The sequence below is a fragment of the Myotis nattereri genome, assembly GCF_964212035.1.
Source record: "Myotis nattereri genome assembly, chromosome: 7".
Lineage (NCBI taxonomy): Eukaryota > Metazoa > Chordata > Mammalia > Chiroptera > Vespertilionidae > Myotis > Myotis nattereri.
In genome coordinates this window covers 40,520,294-40,542,312 of record NC_138082.1, presented here as the reverse complement: position 1 = coordinate 40,542,312, position 22,019 = coordinate 40,520,294, and the positions used below count along the sequence as shown (strand labels likewise).

Genomic DNA, 22,019 nt, shown 5'->3' with positions numbered 1-22,019 from the left:
CAGTATATTCTATTGTAAATATATAATATTTCTAAATTATTTTTAGGTTCTTGCTAAACTCCAGTAAACTCAGGTTTTTTAGTACATATAACCATGGTTGGTTTTGTATAAAAAATTACAGTGAGCCAAAAATTATATTAAAATTATAGTAAATATGATATTCTTAAAGGTGCTAGTAGTTATTTGATTTACCTTTCTTATTACTCCCTAGCTATAGATCTTGATACTATTGGGAGTTTGAAGCCTTAAATAGAAACAAACATTATTTACTTTATAAACACAATGAAAACCTTCTCTTTTACCTAGTGGATCAACTGCAAGAATTGGTCCTATTTCAACAGGCGGGCCACAGCCAAACTTGTTCTTGGCAATCACACGGAACTTATATTCTTGTCCCTCAAGAAGACCTGTGATATCACATTTAGATCTCTCAGTCTCTATGGGTTGTCTCCAAGTATGCATCTTGGCATCTTTTCTTTCAATAATAAAGCCTGTGATTTCACTTCCTCCATCATCTGCTGGATCAGACCAGTTCAGCAGACACATCTTTCTGTTTGTTACAACAGGTTTTAAGTCAAGAACTGGGCCAGGGACATCTGCAAAATAAAACAATGAAAAAAGTCAATGCAATAAGATAGTAGAACTTGAAAATCCTCTAAAAATCCATGTAACATTCCTTACCAAAAACCTCTACCCTGACTGCTGCAAATTTGGAACCACAGCTATTGGTAGCTGTGATCACATATCTGCCATGATCTTTTCTCAATGCTTCCTTGATAATTAGTTCAGATTTGGTTCCAACGTTCTCTATTACAACACGGTCTTTATCCAGTTCTCCTTCTTCTATGGTCCACACTTTGGTAGGCACTGGACGGCCAGTTACCACAGCTGGAATTCTGAGAGTCTTCCCAGCCATTATTTGTATTCCACCCTTAACAGAAACATCTAGTTCCACAGATGGAGGCTCTGTTGATAAAGAACAGTCAAACATTAGCCCAAGGAAGATGGTGGGGAGGGGGGACCCATACCAGAAAAGTAGCCATAATCTTTATCATATAACTTTTAAGTACCTTGAGGTTCAGCCACAGTAACAGGTCCCGTTTCTCCAGGTGGTCCTTCACCCGCAGCATTGACGGCACTCACTCGGAGTTTGTAATCAGCACCCTCTCGGATTTCTTTGACAGTGTACTTACGGACCTTGATCATCTTCTCTGTGCAGCGTGACCATTCATTTGTCCCAACCAGTTGCTTATCGACAAAGTAGCCAATAATTTCCCCACCGCCATTGAAAGCTGGGGGTTCCCATTCTAGTTCAATAGTTGTGGAGCTTGTGTCAGCGACTCTTGGGACAGGTGGTCCAGGTGGAGCTAGAATGAATACAAATATATATATATATATATCAAAATTCACTGATGGTTTTAAAATGTACAGTAGCTTACCTATCCCACTTGTTTTTCATAGTGCATTGCATGTAACATGGGTAAGTACTGTTTTGTGAAACTTTTAAGTTATATATACAGATGTTTAAAACTTTACATTGTAACCTCCATATAGTGTCCATAGTCACTGCTATATTTTGTTTGATTTTCCAGTTTTATTGGAATATTAGTAACATATATGTAGGTTTAAGGTATATAGCATGATTTGATACATGCATATATTGTGAAATGATTACCATAACTTATTAACATCTCTATCCCCTCACATAATGACCATTTTTTGTAGTGATAATATTTAAGATTTGCTGTCTTAACAACTTTCAAGTATATAATCACCATGCTGTACCCCACTTTCTTCTGAAGATGTTACTTACAGATTGGATCATGCGCTGTTTTGGGATCTGAAGGGGGACTGAACTTTCCAGGTCCAGCGGCATTTTCGGCACATACTCTGAAGACATAGGTGAGTCCTTCTAATAGGCCTTCTACATTGGTCTTCAAAGCATTCAGAAGGTTTCTGTTGACACGAGACCAATGTGTACTATTAACCTCACGTTTTTCAAGCCAGTAACCCAAGATGGGGCTTCCATTGTCCTTTGGTTCATTCCATTTCACTAGCATACTGTTGCTGGTAACATCTTCCACAATGGGCTTATCAGGGGCATCAGGTGGTTCTGATTAAAGAAAAAATAACATATTTGAATTAATTCCCTAGTATGACATAAACATTCAAATTCAAAAGCTGTGACAATGTATATAGCAGTGCATATGATCAAAAGGCAAATTTTAGATGCTAATGGAACCTTACCAAATGGATCTTTAGCTGTAAGTGGCTTTGAAACACAAGGTGGTCCAGGGCCAAACCTATTTTCAGCTCTTACACGGAAGAGGTACTCTTTTCCTTCAATCAATTTTGTCACTGAATATTTGCAATGTCTGAGTGTTGAAGTGATAATAATCCATTCTGAGTCAGGTTTTGTCTTATCTTTCTTTTCCAAGGTGTAGTTTATAATTTCACTGCCACCATCATCAAGGGGTGGTTCCCATTTGCAGAGGACTGAGTTCTTTCTAATATCTTCAAATACAAAGTTGATTGGTGGTCCTGGTGTATCTAATATTTCAAAAGAGAATGGTGATTAAAAATTTGTGTAGAAATGGTTTCAGCAGAAAATTTAAATGTTAGCATGTTTCCTTTGACATAAACTTTTGATTTTCCTATATCTGTCTATCTTTGTATCACATTAGCTAATGAATAACAAGGTTGGTTGATTTCTTTTACATAGCCAGCAGGAAAAAAAATGGGACTAAGGATTCCTTGCTGAAGCCTTTTCCCACTTCTTTTAACTGCCCCCGAACAAACTTTTTATTTGAGTTTTACTAAAACACTTATTTTGACTGTCTTCCAGTGGGAAGGGTAGTTTTAACTACTTACCCAGCACAGTGACAGTACAAGGAGCTTTTGCGATACCATGGTCATTTTCAGCTTTGATCATATACTGGCCATGGTCTGGTCGAAGAGAATCTCGGACACGTAGCTGAGATTCTCCTTTTTTACTACTGTCAATACTCAAGCGCTCCACCAGTGGCAGGACAAATGGTTCTTCTTCTTGAACTTCACCCTTCTTTCTCCTAACTGGGGGTGCTACTCGTTTTTTCATTTCTTCTGGTGTAAGCACATTTTCATCCTTTAGCCATGTAATAGTTGGGTAAGGTGACCCAGAAATTGTTGCATCAAGTGCTATTTCATCACCTCGTCTTACTTCTAGACTTGTTCTCATAATGATTTTTGGGGCATCTGTAATGATGAAAAAACAATAATTGTTTTCAATTCTGATTAAAATATCTGGAAAAAAATTATTCTCATTTATTTGATAATGGGAAAACACCAACCCAATTAAACAAAACTTACCAATAGGATCTACAGCTTTGGTTGGAGGAGTGGCCCGAGAAGGTTCACCAATACCAGCAGCATTTTCTGCTCGCACACGGAACTGGTATTCCTTTCCTTCTTCAAGTCCTTTTGCTGTATAGGTCAGGACTGGTACCAGGTGTTCATTGCATCTCTTCCACCTTTCTTCACCCTTAGCAATCTTCTCTATGATGTAACCCATTATCTTGCTCCCTCCATCGTACAAAGGTGGCTTCCATGTAATAGTCATTGCCTCAGCTGTAGGATTATGAACCTCAACATCTATAGGTGGATCAGGGGGCTCTGAAGAGCAAGAGAAAAACTGTTAATATAGGAAAGTCCATCTTCTTAAAATAAATTGCATGTTAATTCCTAACTATATTACATTCATGCCAAAACTTACGCTTTGGATCTTGAGCAATGACTGGATTTTTTAGTTCAATATATTCGCCTCCACCAATCTTGTTGACAGCTTTAACACGGAAGAAGTATTCACCATTCGGTATGAGGTCTTTTACAGACCAAGATAGTTTATTCTCACCAGACATGACTGGTATATATGTCCTCCTTCCAGCTTCTCTGCGCTCCAGGACATAATGTAGAATTGGGCTTCCACCATCATATTCTGGTGGTTCCCAGGTTAATTTACAAGAACTCTTGGTCACATCACTTGCTTTAATATCTTTGCATGGTCCAGGTAGGCCTATTGAAAATAAAACTTACAATTACTATTGTAATCTGAAAAGTCATGTTACTAGTATACTCTTTCTCTAAGTGGGACTATTCGCATTTTGGGTGGGACAATCTTTGAGATACAGGAGTGTCCCTTACACTGCAAGTCATGTAGTATCCCTGGGCCCCAACTACTAAATGTCAGTAGCTCTCCCTGAATCTTTGTTCTCAGAAAAAAAATGGCCTCCAAGTTTCCAAACACCATTTGTGTGTTTGGGAGGAGGGGGCAGAAAATGTTACTACCCCTAGTTGAGAAGACTATGGAACAATGCAAAGACAACTAATAGGAATATTGGTTATTTTAACATTCTTTGGGTATTCTATATCTTTTGCTTAAATTAGTACTAAACATACAGAAGTAATTTAGTCTAATCAGAGTTTAACTACCTATTATGTCTCTTTACAATTGTTTTGCTTCTCATATTGGAAGAAACAATCTGAAAGGACATTTAGCTTACAAATGGCCAATTCATGAAGAAATTTATACTAACATGACAAACTTAACTATTTTCCCAATACATGAGGAATGACTGGTATTTTATCAAAGAATGCTTACCTATGACTTTGACATTGATTGAGGCAGTTGCTGAGCCAAGCTTATTTTCCAGTGTAATAGTGTAAACTCCTGCATCTGCATGGACACTCTTGGGAACTTCAAGGTTTGCTGAGAAGTGATCGCTCTTCATTGTTAGTCTATCACTTGCTTTAACTTCTTTGCCATCTTTATGCCAACTAACGGTTGGAACTGGGACAGCTCTGAAGGGAACAGGAATGCTTAATTTTTCACCTTCAATAACAACAATGTCATGAGTCTCCAGATCAATTGTTGGCTGGCCTGTAAGATATAAACCAAAAGAGGATAAAAGAGTATGTCAAAATGCAATGCAGGAGTAAAGTCTGTTTTATTCATTATAAAAGGAACTGTGTTCTTACAGTCTGGGTCTTTGGCAACCACATTTTCGGAGATTTCAGATGGCTCACTGACACCAACAGCATTGACAGCTCTCACTCTCAGAACGTACTCCTTATCAGGAACAATACCTTCTTCAACCTTGAATTTTAAGTCTTTTATGGGGCGAGAATTAACTCGCATCCATTTCTCAGTGCCTACTGGACACATTTCAACATGGTATCCTATAATAGGACTGCCACCATTTTTCTCTGGAGGCTTCCAAGCAATGTCAATGTGTTTTCTTCCAGCATCGGTTACATGTAGGTCAAGGGGAGGTGAAGGAGGACCTGAAAAAAGAGCAAACCATTCATATCCACAATCTCATCATTAAGCTCTAGACAATATTCTTTGTATAGTCAGCACTACTTACTTCTTGGATCTTCAATTGACAGAATTTCTGTGGGTTCACTTGGGTGACCAACTCCAGCTTCATTTTCTGCCCGAACCTGAAACTGGACTTCTGTGCCTTCAATGACATCAGTTACTCTGAAATTACAGTCCGGTCCTGCAGTCCTTCCAGCTTTTACCCAACGGGTACCTAACTTTTCTTTCTTCTCAATGATGTATCTATCAAAATAACAAAGCATTTCATTAGCATCAATAGAAAAAACAAAGTTAAGAATTTTCAGCCATTTGTAAATTATTCTTTACGCATTAATTAAAATTCTACCTCTGTATTGGTCTTCCACCATCATTTTTAGGTGGTTCCCACTTCAGGTCGACATGTCGTTTTGTCACATCCACAACTGTGAGAGCATAGGGTGGTCCAGGGGTGGCTGAAAACAAAACAGTCAATGGTTAGAAAAACCAGAGGGAACAGTGATAATCCACAACAAATGGTGTCATAGAGATTAAGTTAAAGAGCATACTGAAGGTGTCTTTGGCCAGGACAGAGTCCTCAATTTCACAATAGTCACTTTGTCCTATGGCATTTTCTGCAGCAACTCGGAACACATATAAAGCGCCCTCTGTCAGTGGGGTTACTGTGCACTTGGTGTCCTTGACAGTAGTGTCTACTGTTTGCCAGCCTTTTCGCCTCACGTCTCTCTTTTCCACAATGTAGTTGGTGATGGGGGATCCCCCATCTTTCTCAGGGACTGTCCACTTCAGGTCTGCTGTATTTTTGGTGATATTAATAACTTCAAGCCAGCGAGGTGGTGATGGAGGATCTGAAGAAGAATAAAAGAAAAACAAATGTAATTTTTTATTGTCCAATAATCAGTTTTCACTAAATTATCTAGGAAGTGTATGGCAAGGATGAAATAATATAGTAATGAGTTTTTTATATTTTCTCATATTGTAGTTCTGAGATATACTTTAGGAGAATTCATATACCGTAAACATCAAGAATGACTTACATAGCTTCTCCCGACAAAGCACAGGGTCGCTGGGTTCACTGGGTTCACTTTCCCCAGCCTTGTTCACAGCTCTAACTCGGAATGAGTATTCCTGCCCTTCCATGAGCCCTGGGAGCAAATGCTGAGTGGTGGGAACTCCTTCAGCCACTCGGACCCAGTCATCTGTTCCAGTCTTCAGCATTTCAATGACATAAGACTCAATCTTTGCCCCTCCATCGTGTTCTGGCTTTGTCCAACTCAATACCAGTGATGTTTTGCCTACATCTTTCACGGTTGGTTTTCCAGGGGGCCATGGAGGATCTGCAAGCCAATGAAAGGAAATCAACATTTAGATTTGTCAAAAAGGAGATAGTATAAGCTTCAAAAGAATCACATAAAATATATAAATAGTACCTATGGGATCCTTTATTAAGATTGGTTCAGTTGATCTGCTTGGTTTTCCAGGCCCAGCAAGATTTTCAGCCAGCACACGGAATCTGTATTTTTTCTTATTGGTGAGACCTTTCACTCTGGATTTGGAACAAAATGCCAGTTGAATGCCATGATAAGAAGCAGAAACCTCTGTTTATTTTACATAGAAGAGGCTAATTTGTTTAAATTGTGAAAAACTGATTTGGAAATTTAACTGAAAGCATTCAAATATAAATTTAAAATTGCTTTTTAACTATCACACACTTTAGATTTGGCTAAGTTTACCAACCTAATTATAATACTATAACAATGATCATTATCATAATATCCTGGAAGACTAAACACTTTGAAACTTCCAGAAAGTTAATATTTTTTACTAACTTAAATGTGTCCTTGGTTGGAACTCAAATCAATTTTCAAATTATGTACTAATAAAAAAAATATAAGTAAAAATAATTAAAAAAATTACAGTAATATATATAACCAGGTATAATCAAAAGGAATACTAAAGAATAAATATTTGTATGCACTATAATAGTTTTAACATCTTGATAGAGATTGTGGGCATACCTGTATGTTGTGTCCTTTATTGGCATCTTATTGCATTTAACCCATTTATCGGTATCAGGATCTAATCTTTCAACCCAGTACCCAGTGATTGGGCTGCCGCCATCATCGTCTGGCTCACACCATGTGAGAGTCACTGCATCTTTAGTGATATCAGAGGGTTCCAGGCGAGTTGGAGGTCCAGGTGGATCTATAGACAAGATAATGATATGTGTTATATGTCCTATATATAAATACAACGCCTAAGTCCAAGTTTGATGCAAGCATCTTTTTTCTCCCCCCAACTGATTGAGAAACTTACCAAACTGAAATTTGGCTGTTATAGGAGCGGCCTGAACTGGCTCGCCAACACCGTACATGTTTTCTGCAGCAACTCTGAAGAGGTATTCTTTATTGGGTGTTAATTTGGTTGCCTTGAAATTCGTATCCTTGACAGTTGATGAGAGCTTGTGCCACATATCACTGTCTGTTGCTTTTCTCTCCACAACATAGTTTGTGACTTTAGATCCACCATCATCTCGTGGGGGGTTCCATGTTAGAAGACATGACTCGTTGGTCACTTCTGTGATGTCAAAAGCAGCTGGTGGTCCGGGTTTATCTATGGATGACATTACACATGCAGATAAGAAATCATTTAAAATGTTTTATTTGAAAAGGTAGCTGCTATGAGTTTGCCTATTTTTAAAACAAGAGCCTCCCTTACCGAGGACATTCACTTCTACCACAGCCGTGGCCCGACCACAGGCGTTCACAGCCTCAATGATGTATGTGCCAGTATCACTTCTCTTACTATCGACGATGGTCACTGTAGATTTGTTAGGAACATTTTCAATGGTGATTCTATTGTCATGCTTCAGAAGCTTATCAGCCTTCGTCCAAGTGATTTTAGGTTCAGGTTTCCCGGTTACAGTGGCAGGAAGTTCAATCTTAGTTCCTGCTTTCACAGTGAGACCGGCAAGGAGCTTCACGTCAAGGAAAATTTCTGGAGCCTCTGAATTGGAAAGAGATTATTTACAATGTTAACAAGTTCAAGCAGAAGTAAAGTCAGAGGCCTGGCTGATAAAACAAACAAACAAACAAACAACAACAAAAATAAATACCCTGAGTGTCCACAGCCTGGATTTCATCTGTGGGTTTGCTTGGTTTGCTAGCACCTAGCCTGTTCAAGGCCTTCACGCGGTAGGAGTACCACTGGCCTTCTTCAAGACCTGTTACTTGCATCCTGTCAGAAAGCAAAATAGGTTATTTTACTATAATGCATACAATCTGTTCCACCGGGTAGTATTCATAATATTTCCAAAATTCATATCCCCCCAAACAATAGTATTCTTTAAATCAATTCTGGGTTGCTTCAATATTGTAACTAATGAAAACCCTGTGTAGGGGATTAGTTCAACAGCAGCACTTTTTAACAGTAGACAGGCACAACAAGGGAATCCTCAACGAAAAGGACCTAACATTTAGATTTTTTCCAAAAGAAAGCTCATTTTAGTAACAGTAAACATTTACTCTTGTGCCAAGATTGTTTTAACCATGACCAGGGATACAAATAGAAGTTGTTTTGAATGCTGAGGGTTATTCATTTCATAGTAGGGAAAACTGTTTCGTAGTTTGTACACACTAAGAAGGTGGCAAGTAAGTTGTTGACTTTTTCTAGCAGCTTAGTTATTAGAAATATGATTTTAAAAACATACTTTGTTTCTGCAACTGGCTCTCCACAGGCGACCCATCGATCAGAACCACGTGGACATTTTTCAACTAAATATCCTTTGATACGTGAACCACCATCATATTTAGGTGGATCCCATGTTAGGAAGATGCTCTTGGCTGTTCGATCTCTCCATTTAACATTTTCTGGTGGATCAGGTACCGCTGTAAGATTTTAAAGAGAGAGTCAGTCTTATTTAGGCCATCTATGCAATCTTCATATTGTCACCCTATGTATTTTCCTCATAATTTCAACTCCAGGTCTAAAGCAAAAACAGGTAACAAGAGGCTAGGTAAGAAATCATTAAGGAAGTACTCACTTGCAGGAGCTGACATATTTACAGGTTCATCAACATATGCAGGTTCTCCAGGGCCACACTTGTTCCGAGCACAGACTTTAAATAAATATTCTTTTCCTTGAACAAGATCAGGAACTGTGAATTCCAAGTCAGTCACAAAGTCCATAACCTGGGACAGATAAATACAGTTAATTAGTTGTTTCCCAAAACCCTTTGCCCAAGTCAGAAGATTTTTTTTTTTTACCATGAGCAGGGATACAAATGGAAGTTGTTTTGAATGCTCAGGGTTATTCATTTTCATTTTAGGGAAAAACTGTATAGTAATATATAAAATATTTGACCCTTAATATAAGGTGAATCTGTTTCATGGTTCATATACACTAAGAAGGGGCAAATAAGGTGTTGACTTTTTCTATCAGCATAGTTATTAGAAATATGATTTTAAATCAAGATAAAAATACTAATGAGTATAAACTGAGGGGAAAAAATGGACAGATTACACCAACTAAGGTAAGCTAGTGGAATGAGAAGAAGTATGACCACCAGAAAGAATTAAATACTTAATGTCCTTAGAATGGCTTATAGCTTAATAGGGGCATATTGGTTACTAATCAGGTACCTAGTAAGTGGTTATGTTTTTGTTGTTGTTGCTGTTGCTTTTATAAAACAAACCTAGTTGAAAATTTGGTAAGGCTCACAAAATAAGGCAATTATATCAAATCTTGGCTGAGCCACCTCAGAAAGCATTAGCATTAATGCATTTAAAAAAGCATTACAGCAAGGTAAAAGTAAAAACATAAACTTTTCATGGCATCCCAGAATTGTGAGATTTCCCTACAAAAAAACTCACTTTAGTCCATGTTTTCCGGCTGACTTCTCGCTTTTCAACGAGATAGCCAGTTAATGGACTTCCTCCATCATCATCTGGTGGCTCCCAAGTCAAATGTACTGAGTCCTTGGTGATGTCACCAAATTTCAGTTCTTTGGGTGCACTTGGGCGAGCTGAATAAACACAGTCAGAAGTCAATGTCATTAACAGCTTGAACCAAGATTTATGAATACTGTCAAATCACTTTAGATAACAGAAGGCTAAGTAACTTACCAATCACGTTGACATCAATTTCCCCAGAAATTGCCTTCACAGGATTTTCCAGTTTCAGTGTATAAATCCCCTTGTCTGGACGTTCACTTGGAGAAATGACCAGCTCAGCATAGGCAGATAAGGTTTTCATTTTCACACGATCCCCTTCTTCTAATACTTGATCTCCTAGAGACCAGGTTGCAGTTGGCCTTGGATAGCCTGTACTTGGAACCAGGATCTTGATAGGATTTGGGACAATAATTTCCAGACCATCTTTAAACGCACTTAAGTCCATTGTTGGTTCAACTACCAAGAAGAAAAATGAATGAGTTCCCAGTATTATACCTAAGTCCCTGTACCCTGAAGTAGCTATGTGCTGTTCCCAAATCGAAAAACAAAATATACGCTTACCAAAAGCATCATCAGCAGTTAGAGGACCAAGAATTTCAGATGGATCTGAAACACCAGCTTCATTTTCTGCAGATACTCTATATAAATATTTATTTCCTTTTTGTAATCCAGTAACCTAAAATGATGAATCAAACATTTGTAAAAAACATATACATTTAAATGCATGATCATACACTGAATATGGTTTTTAGATACAAATGCCCTACCTTGTAGGTCAGTTCAGGGACCAGTTTCATATTGCAACGGATCCATTTATCCTTCCCTTCTTCACATCGTTCTATTATGTAGCCCAGGATTGGGCTTCCTCCATCTTTCAGAGGAGGTTCCCATGTGAGCTGAACTGATGACTGAGTCTGATCTGAGGAATTTAGGTTCACAGGAGGACTTGGTCTCTCTGGAGTGAAAGAGTTGGAGCATACCATTTAAATCAGTGACAATGTATTAAGGCAGTGCTGGGACCATTTCTATCATCCCCATTAAAATATCAGGTTTACTGAATTCATTAAATAGAAGCAGTAGGAAGTCTACATTTCTATGATTTTCAATTTTTCCTGATGTTCTACCTTTGCATTAACTTTAACTTGATTTATTTTAATTGATAGGCTTAATTTCTGGATTTCATGAAGGTGTTACTCCCCCCAACCCCCCCTTTTTTTTGATGGGCTTACCAATTGGATCAGCAACTTTGACGAAGGGTGTGGCTGCACTTGGTTTCCCAACTCCAATTCGGTTTTGGGCTCTGACCCGGAAACTATACTCCTGTCCTTCCACCACATCAGTGACTGTTGCCGAAAGGTCTTCAGCTCTTACTGTCATGGCAGTGTCCCACCTGATAGAAGTCTTGTCCCTTAGTTCAATGACATAGTTTGTGATCTCAGCACCTCCATCATACTCCGGTGGTTCCCATGTCAATGAGACACCAAATCTATTCACATCAGTGATGGTTACATTCAGAGGAGGGCCTGGAACATCTGGATTTCATCACAGAAAAAAAAATACAGCCTTTGGTTATATCAGGGATAAAAACAGAGATAAGCTAATCTGCGATTTATTTTAAAAATTCTTACCATATTTGCTCCTTGCTTCTACTGGATTGTCAGTCTCTACTGGTTCACCAGTGCCAACTCTGTTTCTTGCACTCACACGGAAGAGATACTCGACTCCTCCTTTTTGTAGCCCAGTGACAGTAAACTCACAACTGTCTGCCCGGTCAGTGGCCAGAACCCAGGTCTTTCTCTTGATGTCACGTCTTTCAACAACATAACCTATGATTTTGCTCCCACCATCAGTTAATGGTTCTTCCCAAGCGAGGCCCACTTCACCATCAAATGTTTCTGTCACTTCTAAGTTACGCACTGGTCCAGGAACATCTGAAATGCACATGTAAATTTTTTTTTTTTAGTGTGTTACCATGCTTTTAATTGTGCTTTGCCAATTAAGTCCAATTGACTCAGGGCTTACCAATAACTTGTAAATTGATGAATGCTTCTGCTTTTCCATGTTTGTTCTGAAGCACAATTTTATATCTCCCTTTGTCTCCTTTCTTGGCTTCTAAAATTCTGAAGGAAGTTTGTTCAGCTGTAGTATCTACCGTTTTTGATGACAGAGCTTCATTTTCTTTAAACCACTCAGCTTCTGCTTTGGGGTAGGCATCATAGGGCACCACCATTGTCAGAGGCTGGCCGACATCAACCACAAGGTCTTGATCAGCTGTCTTGATTTTAGGTGCCGCTAGTGAGAAAAATAACATGTCAATGCCTTTGAGTTATTTCTTGTAGTCCAGCTACACCACTTCTTTACTATGCATTTGTTAGAAAATATTGGCTACATAACCTTAGGTGTATATGACAGTAACGTTTCAGCAGAGCACACTCACTCAGTTTAGAGTTCTCATATTGCAAATTATCAGACTGGAGAAGAGAGAATTAAGGATAATATAAAACCATCATAGCTCTATTCTTTGCCAAAAGTAGTAACAGAGGACTAGATATAGTGCAAAACAAGTTTCCAATTAAAAGTAAATAAATTAGGCACCTCACACTTAGTTCAAAATAGGCCAGACACATTTTTTTCTTAGGTATAAGACAGACACTAATGGCTTTTTCATAATAACAACCTATAAGGATGTCTTAGAAGCTTAGGTCAAGATGAGAACAGACCTAAGAGGCCCGGCAGGGGTTTGGAAAACAGAAGAGAACTGGGTTATTGCAAGGTCTGGGTTTGTGGGGAAGACTCTCAAGGTGCTAGGTTAATCCTAGAAAGAAGTGAACAGCTGTCATGTGACAAAGATTGTTCAAGATTCTGGCGTGTAGAGAGGAACGCTATCAGTGTCCCTTTACTCAGGACACTTTGTTGTAAGAGAAATTAGCATAGTTAACATGAGGATAAGGCTTAACAGAAATAAAGGGCATTCACAAGCATTATCTCATTAATTAACTGTGAAACCTGAAACTTACACAGTATCTATGACATTGTGGGGATGTTTGAAAATAAAAGAAAGGGACTTACCTGCCAGTTCAAGCTTAGCTCTGGCTTCTTTGTCTTTGGCAATAAATCTGTATTCACCCTGGTCACGGGGCTTAATATCACAAATCTGTAGCCTGTGTATCTTTCCTTCACTCATCATCTGGTGTTTGTCACCCTGGACAATAATCATGTTATTTCTGAGCCACTGAACTTCCACCTTATCTTTGTTGAGCTCAGCCAAAAAGATAACATCAGCCCCAGGGGCTTCGAGAATATCTTGGGGAGGCCTGATGATCTCAACAGGGATTTCTGAAAAGAAAATGTGAAACCATAATCCAAATATGTTTGTATTTGGAGTAACAACTTTCATAAACTGATACTAATACTAAAATTGTCCTTTCACTTAATACATACCTTCCACAAAGAGCCTAGCTCGTGACTTCCTGTCTTCTACTCCACAAGCATATTCACATTCATCATCCAGTCTGCAATCTTTGATAATAAGTCTATGTATGCTCCCATCTTTTTCAAATTTGTATCTAAAAAGAGAGGTTGACTTACTGGTTAGCTTGCACAATGACCACTAAATTGCCAAAAGTGTGTGTGTGTGTGTGTGTGTGTGTGTGTGTGTGTGAAATACAGAAATAGAGATTAAGAAGCTTTTGCTTACTTTTTGCCTTCTTTGATTTCTCTCCCATTTCTGTACCATTTTACATTTGCTTTCTCTCTGGACAGCTGGCAGGAGAAGACAGCATCATCAAACTCGGTGACTGTCTGGTCTTCCAAGTTTTCCACAAATTCTGTAGGAGCTTCTATGATGAGAAGCTCAGCGACAGATTTATCTTGTCCAGCAGTGACAATGTATTCACCCTCATCTGGGAAGCCACAGTCTTTAATAATTAGAGAGTGCTTATATTTATCAATTCTGTATACAATGCGGTTGTCAAAAGCCACTTCTTCTCCATTTTTGGTCCATTTCAGTGTTACATTGAGACGATTCACCTTGCACCAGAATGTGACAGATTTCTTTTCCATTGTTTCAATATCTCTAAGAGGCTCAACAATCCTAAGGTCTTCCTCTGTTGTAAAGAAGAATAATGTTGATTTTGTTTTCATAATAAAAATTGATTGCAAAAATCACTCATGCCATAGAAGTGACTTACCTTCCACTATCAGATTAGCTGCACTCTTAACATTTTCACCTCTATGATTGGTCAGAGACACATTATAGTTGGCTTGATCATCTAATCGTGCATCTCTAATTCTGAGGGTGTAGACCAGGTCTTTTTGGAGAATGATGTATTTTGAACTATCAAATATGGCTTCCTCATTTCTGAACCATTTAGCTTTTGCACCTTCAGTATTGACTTCGCAGTTGAAGACAACTTCTTGTTGTTCTTTCACACGGGTGTCCTTAAGAGGAACTATGATCTTGAGTTTTTCTGAAAGCAACCAACAAGACCTTATAGTATGAAGAAAGACCAAAGATACAAATATGAGTAAACTGTAGAAGCAAAAACAAACTTACCAATTACTGTCAAGTGAGCTGCTGCTCTGGCAGCCCCAACCATGACGACATAAGTGCCCATATCTTGCAGTGTGGCATCTTTCACAACTAGGACCCTCTTCTTGCCATCAGCGATAATGTCATATTTATCTCCAGATTCAAGTGGCTTATCATCCCTCTTCCACTGGACTTCAAAGCTTTCCTTTGATATAGTACAGACAAATTCAGCCTTTTCTCCTTCAAGTATTTCAAGGTTTTGAGGCTTTGAGATAAATTCAGCAGCAAGTTCTGGGAAGAAAAGAGTTGCAAGATATTGAAAACTTAAGCATTTGAAACTTGAATACAACAAATATAAATTTCTTAAAATATTATTCACAGTAATTGTCATACCGTGTACTTTGACTTTGCCATCAGTTCGAGAACTTGGGAGTCGGCAGTTATAGCTGCCTGTATCCTCAAGTTGGGCATTCTGAATGACCAGGATTCTCTTTCGCCCATCAGTGAGTATTTCATATCGTCCTGTTTCAATGATCTCTTCATCCCCTTTGTACCAAATCACTTCTGCTCCAGGCTTGGAGACTTCACAGACCAGTTTTATAGTGTCTGTTTCACTAACTTCAATATTGGCAAGATTTTTTGTAAAGACAGCTTCTTCTTCTGCAAGAATAATTTTTTAAAAATTGAGTTACAGTAGATATTATTATTTTTTCCCCCAACACATAAACTTCTGCAAAGAAAGACTTTACTCTTACCCAGTACTGTCAGCATGCCAGCAGTTCGTGCTGTCCTTACTTCACAGGAATATTCTGCTTCATCATCCAGCAGACATTTGTTGATAACAAGGATACGCACTGCTCCTTTAGATATGATGTCATATTTTTTGCCCTTCTTAATTTCAGCACCATCTTTAAACCACTGGACCTATATTTAAGATAAATAAATACCTTTATTCATTTTCTTGTTGTCCCTTCAGATAAGTATCAAGAGAAATATGATCCTTAGTTGTTTTTTTTTTTAAAAAGCAACCAATAGGCTTTATAGTATGAAGAACCAAAGTGGCAAATACAACTCAGCCCCCCAAAATATGTCAACTGCAATTGTAAAATAAATTTTGATAAAATCAAGAACAAACTTCTTCAATTATTACTAAGTGAGCTGCTGTGATACTATTATCACTTATTAAACATGATGGGATTGTGTAAGTTGAGAGCCATAGAGGGCTTCAGGCATCATGTAGACCAATTTGTTTGTTTCCTGGATGTGTAAACTGAGATTCAAATGGTGATTAATGTTAAGCAAACAGGAGTACTCAGTTGAGACATATGAAGTTGCTGATATGTGATTATTTTTAACCTAAGAAAACAGCAATTTCATATGGTTCAGACTAATAATGTCTAAATCTCCTGATTGTGAGTCCAGTATTTTTCAAGCAATAGTACATAAATGATACTAAAAAGAGAACAATTAAATCAAGTATGTATTTCATACTAAAGTAATAATCTTTAAGCTAAAAGGAGAATGATTATCAGAGATAGGTGCAATTAATTTTTTTATTCCATTTGGCTAAACCAAAAGTAAACATAAAGTTGACAATACAAGATAGTAACTATATAATCACAGACCTTTGCATTTTCTCGGGAAATTTCACACTCAAACCGAGCCATTTCTTTTTCTTTAACTTGAAGGTCAGTAAGTGGTCTTAAGAATTCCACATGAGGAGCTGTAAGAGAAAGTCATCAGATTTCAAAATGTTTTCTAGAAATTTACTCTGACACACTGTGGTACAAATTAAGACATTGTGAGTATTTTGCAGGCCCTATTAATCTTAATAAGCTATATTGATTTTGAAATCACTTAGAGCTGCCCTTTAGGTATGAAATTTTGCTTTTTACATATCTGTAATTTTCATAAAATAATGTGGCATATTCTAGGTCCAACTAATTATATCTATTTATCTATCATCTATCTATCTATCTATCTATCTATCTATCTATCTATCTATCTACCATCTCTCTATCAGCAGCTCATTTCTCCAGAATAATAGCTGGAAGAAAATTCCCACTGATACTCTCCGGAGTTGAAAGTTGATATTGTCAAAGGAAACACCAGTAGCAAAGAAACAGCATCTTGTTTAGTGCAACAAGCATAATCTTTGAGAAGTTAGCAGAATTCACAATAATGCAGCTTAAAGCACTATGACCAGTCTTGTCTATGGCAGAAAGGCATGAATCTGCAATTGAAATCACATACATTCAGCTTTTTTAAAAAAAGCTTCAAAGATGTCACATATATGTCAGCCATAAAAATCTATTAGTGTGACAAAGCAGTGTCTTTAGTGGAAGATAATGTTTTTGTATATCTCTTGTGTCATTTATGTCCAGAATTAAGTCAGCAGAAGTACAGGATTGAAGAGCTAACCCCTTGCCCTTCTTTCAGGGCTCCTTGTGAGTGTCTCCCAAGATAGCTTTCTTTGATCAATGAGACTCTGGGACATAAATACTAACTAATAAGCTTAAAGACATTGTAGGCTCATTGTAACTGAGCCTTCGTGGAGTGGAGACAAAAATAGATGACGAAAAGAAGAAGGAGACGCAAGAAGCTACTCTGTCATGGCTAAAGCAGTGCAACCAAAAGTACAAAGAATACACCTGTACACGACGCATGGAAGGAAGCACATTCACAGCCATTATTTTGTAGCTGTTGACAGAAGAGAAGCAACTAAATCAAATGGCAAGTACAGCACAAAATACACACAGAAAAATGTTATCACTGGACCAAAGGATGAATGAAAAAAATGGGCTAGCTTGTGGCATTTGTAACAGGACATTATATTTTTCACCAGAGGAAGAAGTAATGCTAAAAACACTGGAGCTCTCTTCATTCACAGCACTCAAAGAATCCAGGCTTCTTTCCATCTTCTTATCCATTCTTATTCTCAGAGAAAGCATTATGCAAAGGGGCTTTATCATATTACAGCAGGCCTCTAGCATGCTCCTATTCAAACGGAAACTTCATGCTCATTTTCTAGTTGTTCCCCACGCCCGAGGATTCATTTCCTCCCAAGTGGAAATTTCTTTCCTTTTCTCTTTCTTTTTTTAAAAAATCATAGCTCCCCCTTCTTGTCTTTTGCATTCAGTTTGTTCTCATGTGTATGAGGACATTCCTACAGTAGGCTTACCCCATGTTGACAAAGAGCACATCTGCTGACTACTATGAGAAGCGTAGTGAAAAGTGAGCAATCTGTCCGTTATCACACCAGATGCATCAGAAGGATTTTTTTTTTTTAGAGGACCAGGTTATGTCAATATCAATATTATAAGTTGCCAAGAAATGCAGTTAGGCCAAGAAGGGCATGCAAAAAGTTGTGTGGGTTTTTTTTGTTGGTTTTGTTATCAAAGAGTTGCAAATGAAAAGACCTGTGTAAGAAGAATACTTACGCACGACATTCAGGTTACAGGAAGTCTTAAAATCCTTAGCATCACAAGTGTATGTTTTAATATCTTCGGGGGTACAGCCATGTATAATAAGTTTTCTGACCCTGCCATCAGCAACAATTTCGTACTTCTTGCTTTTGAGAATTTCTGTGCCATTTTTGAACCATTTCACCTTAGCATTCTCTCTGGATACTTCACACTCCAATACTGCAGTGGCTTCCTCTTCGACCGTCTGGTCCTCAAGAGGCTTAGTGAATTCAACTGGGGGTTCTGAAAGAATCATACTAATTAGCCAAGGCATCTCTCCTTTCTTCTGGAAGAGTTGCAGGACCTCCTCAACTTTCCTCTTGTATCTCCTGGGCTTTTTCTATTTTTATGTTTCATTTGTAAGATTTAATTACACACAAATGCTTTTCTCTAATAATGATGTTTCATCATTATTTGCACAGAGGAAGAGCATTTCTAAAAAAATGTGAAACATCAAGGAAATAATAGCCAACTCTTGATGAATAAAGTGATAGAAACCTAGTTTGATAATAATTCTTCCTCCAGCTGTTTATTGAATGCAGTAAAAACAGTGGGGACCAGAAGAGGAAGGAAACCTTATGCTAGTCAATTTTGACTTAAAAAAAAAATAGTCTGTTTTAGGCCAAAAAGTAAAAATAGACCTTTGAATATTTGGTGAATTATAATGATCTATGTTACTCAAAGATTAAAGATAATTAAGAGTTGGCATTTATGAAGCTTAGTATTATACATGTTTAAAAAAACAAGCCTATAATTACCTTTCACGAAGAGATTGGCTTGAGTTTTGAAATCTTTTGCTGTTAGTTGGACTTCTCCAGCATCTTCTAACTTTACATCCCTCAGAGTAAGTGTATGAACTCTTCCTTCTGAACGTGTGACCACCTATTTTTTTTAGAAAAAAAAAGTGCAATTTAAGAATATTCAAAACAGCAATCCAATATATATAGGTGCATTTAATTCATTTAGATAAACAGTTTGAAATAGTGCTTTCCAAGTCCTTCCATAATCATAACTATAACACATATGTATTTAAAAATGATTTTAACCAATAGCTTAGAATCCTTAAGAAAATTTTAGGTTTTTATAAGTACCCTTAATTATTACTAAGTGGCTTTTTATCTTGAAATACTGGGCAAATTTTTGTTTATACTCTGGTGTGTGTGTGTATTACATTTGCCTCCATTCTGTCACTGGGCTTATATATAAAGAAAGAACATAGAAATCATGAAAGGAAGGAAAAAATGAATTGCATATTATAAGCGGAAAGTAAACCTTATAGTCTACATGCAAGGTGTTTGCCATGCAACAAGCTAGAATTCTTCTTCCCATTCATTTTAGCAATTGAAATTATTTTTGCAAACCAAGTAAAACTGTGATTAAAATAATTTGTACAATTTTTAAATTTTGTTCAAAATTACAAATGAAGATGCTGACTCTTGTGCACCTCAAGATTGGGAAAATCCAGTATCAGAGAGGGCTATAATTGTTCACACAACAATGGATAAAATAACTTTAGAAATAGTTAAATCAGGAGACCACTGTGATAGTAGAATATCAAGACAAATTCTGCCATTAATGTTATTATTTGAATAATAAATTCTTGTTGTAAATGCAACCTTGGGCAATTTGAAGGGGTAGTCTGTAGGACAATGAATTGTGAAAAAGAATACCCCGCCTTTTTATAGACTCTCACTAGGTCCCATAATTGTAGTTTGCATAATTGAACATAAGGCTACCAGACAGGGTCATCCTGATAGGAAGGATACGACAGTTATAGGTTCTTCTAGTCCTATCATCTAAAATTCCAGAAGATGCTCTGTCCTGTGTTTGAGATAGATTCTGCTAAGACTTCATTCAGAGTTCAGAATAACTTAAAAGTTTTTACCAATAGAACTATTTCTTATGTTGGTGTAAAGGAAAGAGTCATGAATAAAGTTTCATATAAAGGTTTTTTCCTTAATAGTTGGGCATGGTTATTAATATAACTACCTTCATAATCGAGAAAGGCCAAAAACAAATAGGAGGAGGAAATTAAGATAAGTCCTAAGAACACAACTGCTTATTCAAGGGCCTGGTGCTTAAAAGGAAAAAAAAGTTTTAGTAATATATTTCAATATAAATTTCGGACTGTGATTTAGGACTATTTTAAAAAGTATCTCAGGTTTCAATCTGCCCACAGATATATCTTATTTATTAACTTGTTGTTTTATCCAAATTCCTCTGCAGCTACTCTAAAAAATTGGAACTTGGCTCAGAACACAGTGATTCTCAATTAATTGGTCTTATGTGGCAAGCATGTCAAACTCAAAGGCTAACACCAGCCAAATAAAGAAGATATGCAGCCCATGGCCCATGGGCCACGAGTTTGACCTGCTTGTTATACAGTGTACCTTGATTATGTTTTTTAAAAAGGAAAAACTAATTGGTACCTTATAAAAATAAATAAATAAGTAAAATGAATGCTGAAGATTTGGTGGTGGATTATGAAAGGTTAATGTTAGATATTATCCTTTTAAAATATGGTTATTCTGTAATTCAAGCATGTTGCTATAATACAATAGGTACTATGACTGTGACCAAGCTATTAAAGTTTAAATATAAAGTTATCTAAGGCCATTTAGGACTTAGCAGTGCTTTTAGATTGACAGCCAAACACACACACACACACACACAACACAAGAACACAAAAAAACCACCTCCCACAAAAAACCCCCAAAAGCAAAAAACACACAACTCATTTCTAAATTTTTCTTTTAACTTTCTTATTCCAATAACTTGTTTTTGTTTGTTTAGTACAGTATTTGGAGGCTAACCATTTTGTAGAGTGCAGATGAAAGGCCTGAATTAAACTAATAGTGGCAACTTTGTTCTGAAAGACTTAATTCAAAACAAACCTGGAAAATGTAATAAAGTGACTTTATTGCTTCATAGTTTATATTGCTTTTTAAAAAGAGACATTTAAGTAACATAAGAGCAAGTTCATAAAAGGCTGAAGTATTTTGGGTGACTAAGTAAGGGATTAAAATTCCTGTGCTAAAAGAGGCACAAAGAGGCCCTATAAAATTATAGTAAGATGATCCTTTCTAACCCAAGAAAAAAGTTTAGTACCAAGAATATATATATATATGTATATGTATACATTTATATACATATACATATATATATACATACATATATATACATATATATACATATATATATTTGTAAAAGAAATGTGAATAAGATTTTTATGAGTCTACATTTTAATTAAAATAATATACTTTTTACATTAAAATGAATGAGACTGATCATTCAATAGAAAGCTCTTAATTTGTCCAAAAGATATTTAGTAGCAAAAATTTAGTAGCAAAATAATAATATCATTTGTCCTTAAGCAGTGTTCTTACATTAAAAAAATCACAAATTTACAAATCTAGAAAGGTATTGAAAAGTCAACCAAATCTCTGCCTTTAGATGTGAAAGCAATTAAACTACAGTTCATAGGAAAAATATATTAAGAAAGCAAACTCAAAGCTAGAGATGCCTTCATCATTCAGTTCAATATTTAAAAGATCTCACTATAACTTAATTCTCATGCTGAAATTTGAACATATACCTGCTTTTTCTGTCCTCAGTAAAAGAGTAGATAAATTAGTGATTATTGTCTGTATAGTAGGCAAACTGCATTTCCCAGATGAACTGTTACTGAAGTAGTCTTTAATCACTTAGATAGAATATAA

The 22,019-nt window shown here is 36.9% G+C and overlaps 1 protein-coding gene across 1 annotated transcript in view; it reads right to left on the bottom strand.

Annotated features, from left to right (window-relative positions):
- The window catches only part of LOC308522075 (titin-like), a 308,401-nt gene that overhangs the window by 81,593 nt on the left and 204,789 nt on the right, over positions 1–22,019 (bottom strand). Inside the window, 38 exon segments of the mRNA XM_081095258.1 lie at positions 303–596; positions 682–966; positions 1,071–1,367; positions 1,814–2,113; positions 2,248–2,550; positions 2,872–3,234; positions 3,349–3,651; positions 3,752–4,051; positions 4,637–4,915; positions 5,014–5,319; positions 5,403–5,599; positions 5,703–5,808; positions 5,902–6,201; positions 6,391–6,690; positions 6,784–6,899; positions 7,372–7,558; positions 7,670–7,966; positions 8,072–8,359; positions 8,469–8,590; positions 9,063–9,240; positions 9,396–9,543; positions 10,225–10,376; positions 10,477–10,761; positions 10,867–10,981; positions 11,073–11,260; positions 11,535–11,837; positions 11,934–12,236; positions 12,328–12,597; positions 13,375–13,641; positions 13,747–13,871; positions 14,003–14,411; positions 14,496–14,774; positions 14,861–15,127; positions 15,230–15,496; positions 15,592–15,760; positions 16,462–16,559; positions 18,277–18,543; positions 19,059–19,182. Coding sequence (XP_080951384.1) covers positions 303–596; positions 682–966; positions 1,071–1,367; positions 1,814–2,113; positions 2,248–2,550; positions 2,872–3,234; positions 3,349–3,651; positions 3,752–4,051; positions 4,637–4,915; positions 5,014–5,319; positions 5,403–5,599; positions 5,703–5,808; positions 5,902–6,201; positions 6,391–6,690; positions 6,784–6,899; positions 7,372–7,558; positions 7,670–7,966; positions 8,072–8,359; positions 8,469–8,590; positions 9,063–9,240; positions 9,396–9,543; positions 10,225–10,376; positions 10,477–10,761; positions 10,867–10,981; positions 11,073–11,260; positions 11,535–11,837; positions 11,934–12,236; positions 12,328–12,597; positions 13,375–13,641; positions 13,747–13,871; positions 14,003–14,411; positions 14,496–14,774; positions 14,861–15,127; positions 15,230–15,496; positions 15,592–15,760; positions 16,462–16,559; positions 18,277–18,543; positions 19,059–19,182 — 9,157 coding nt within the window.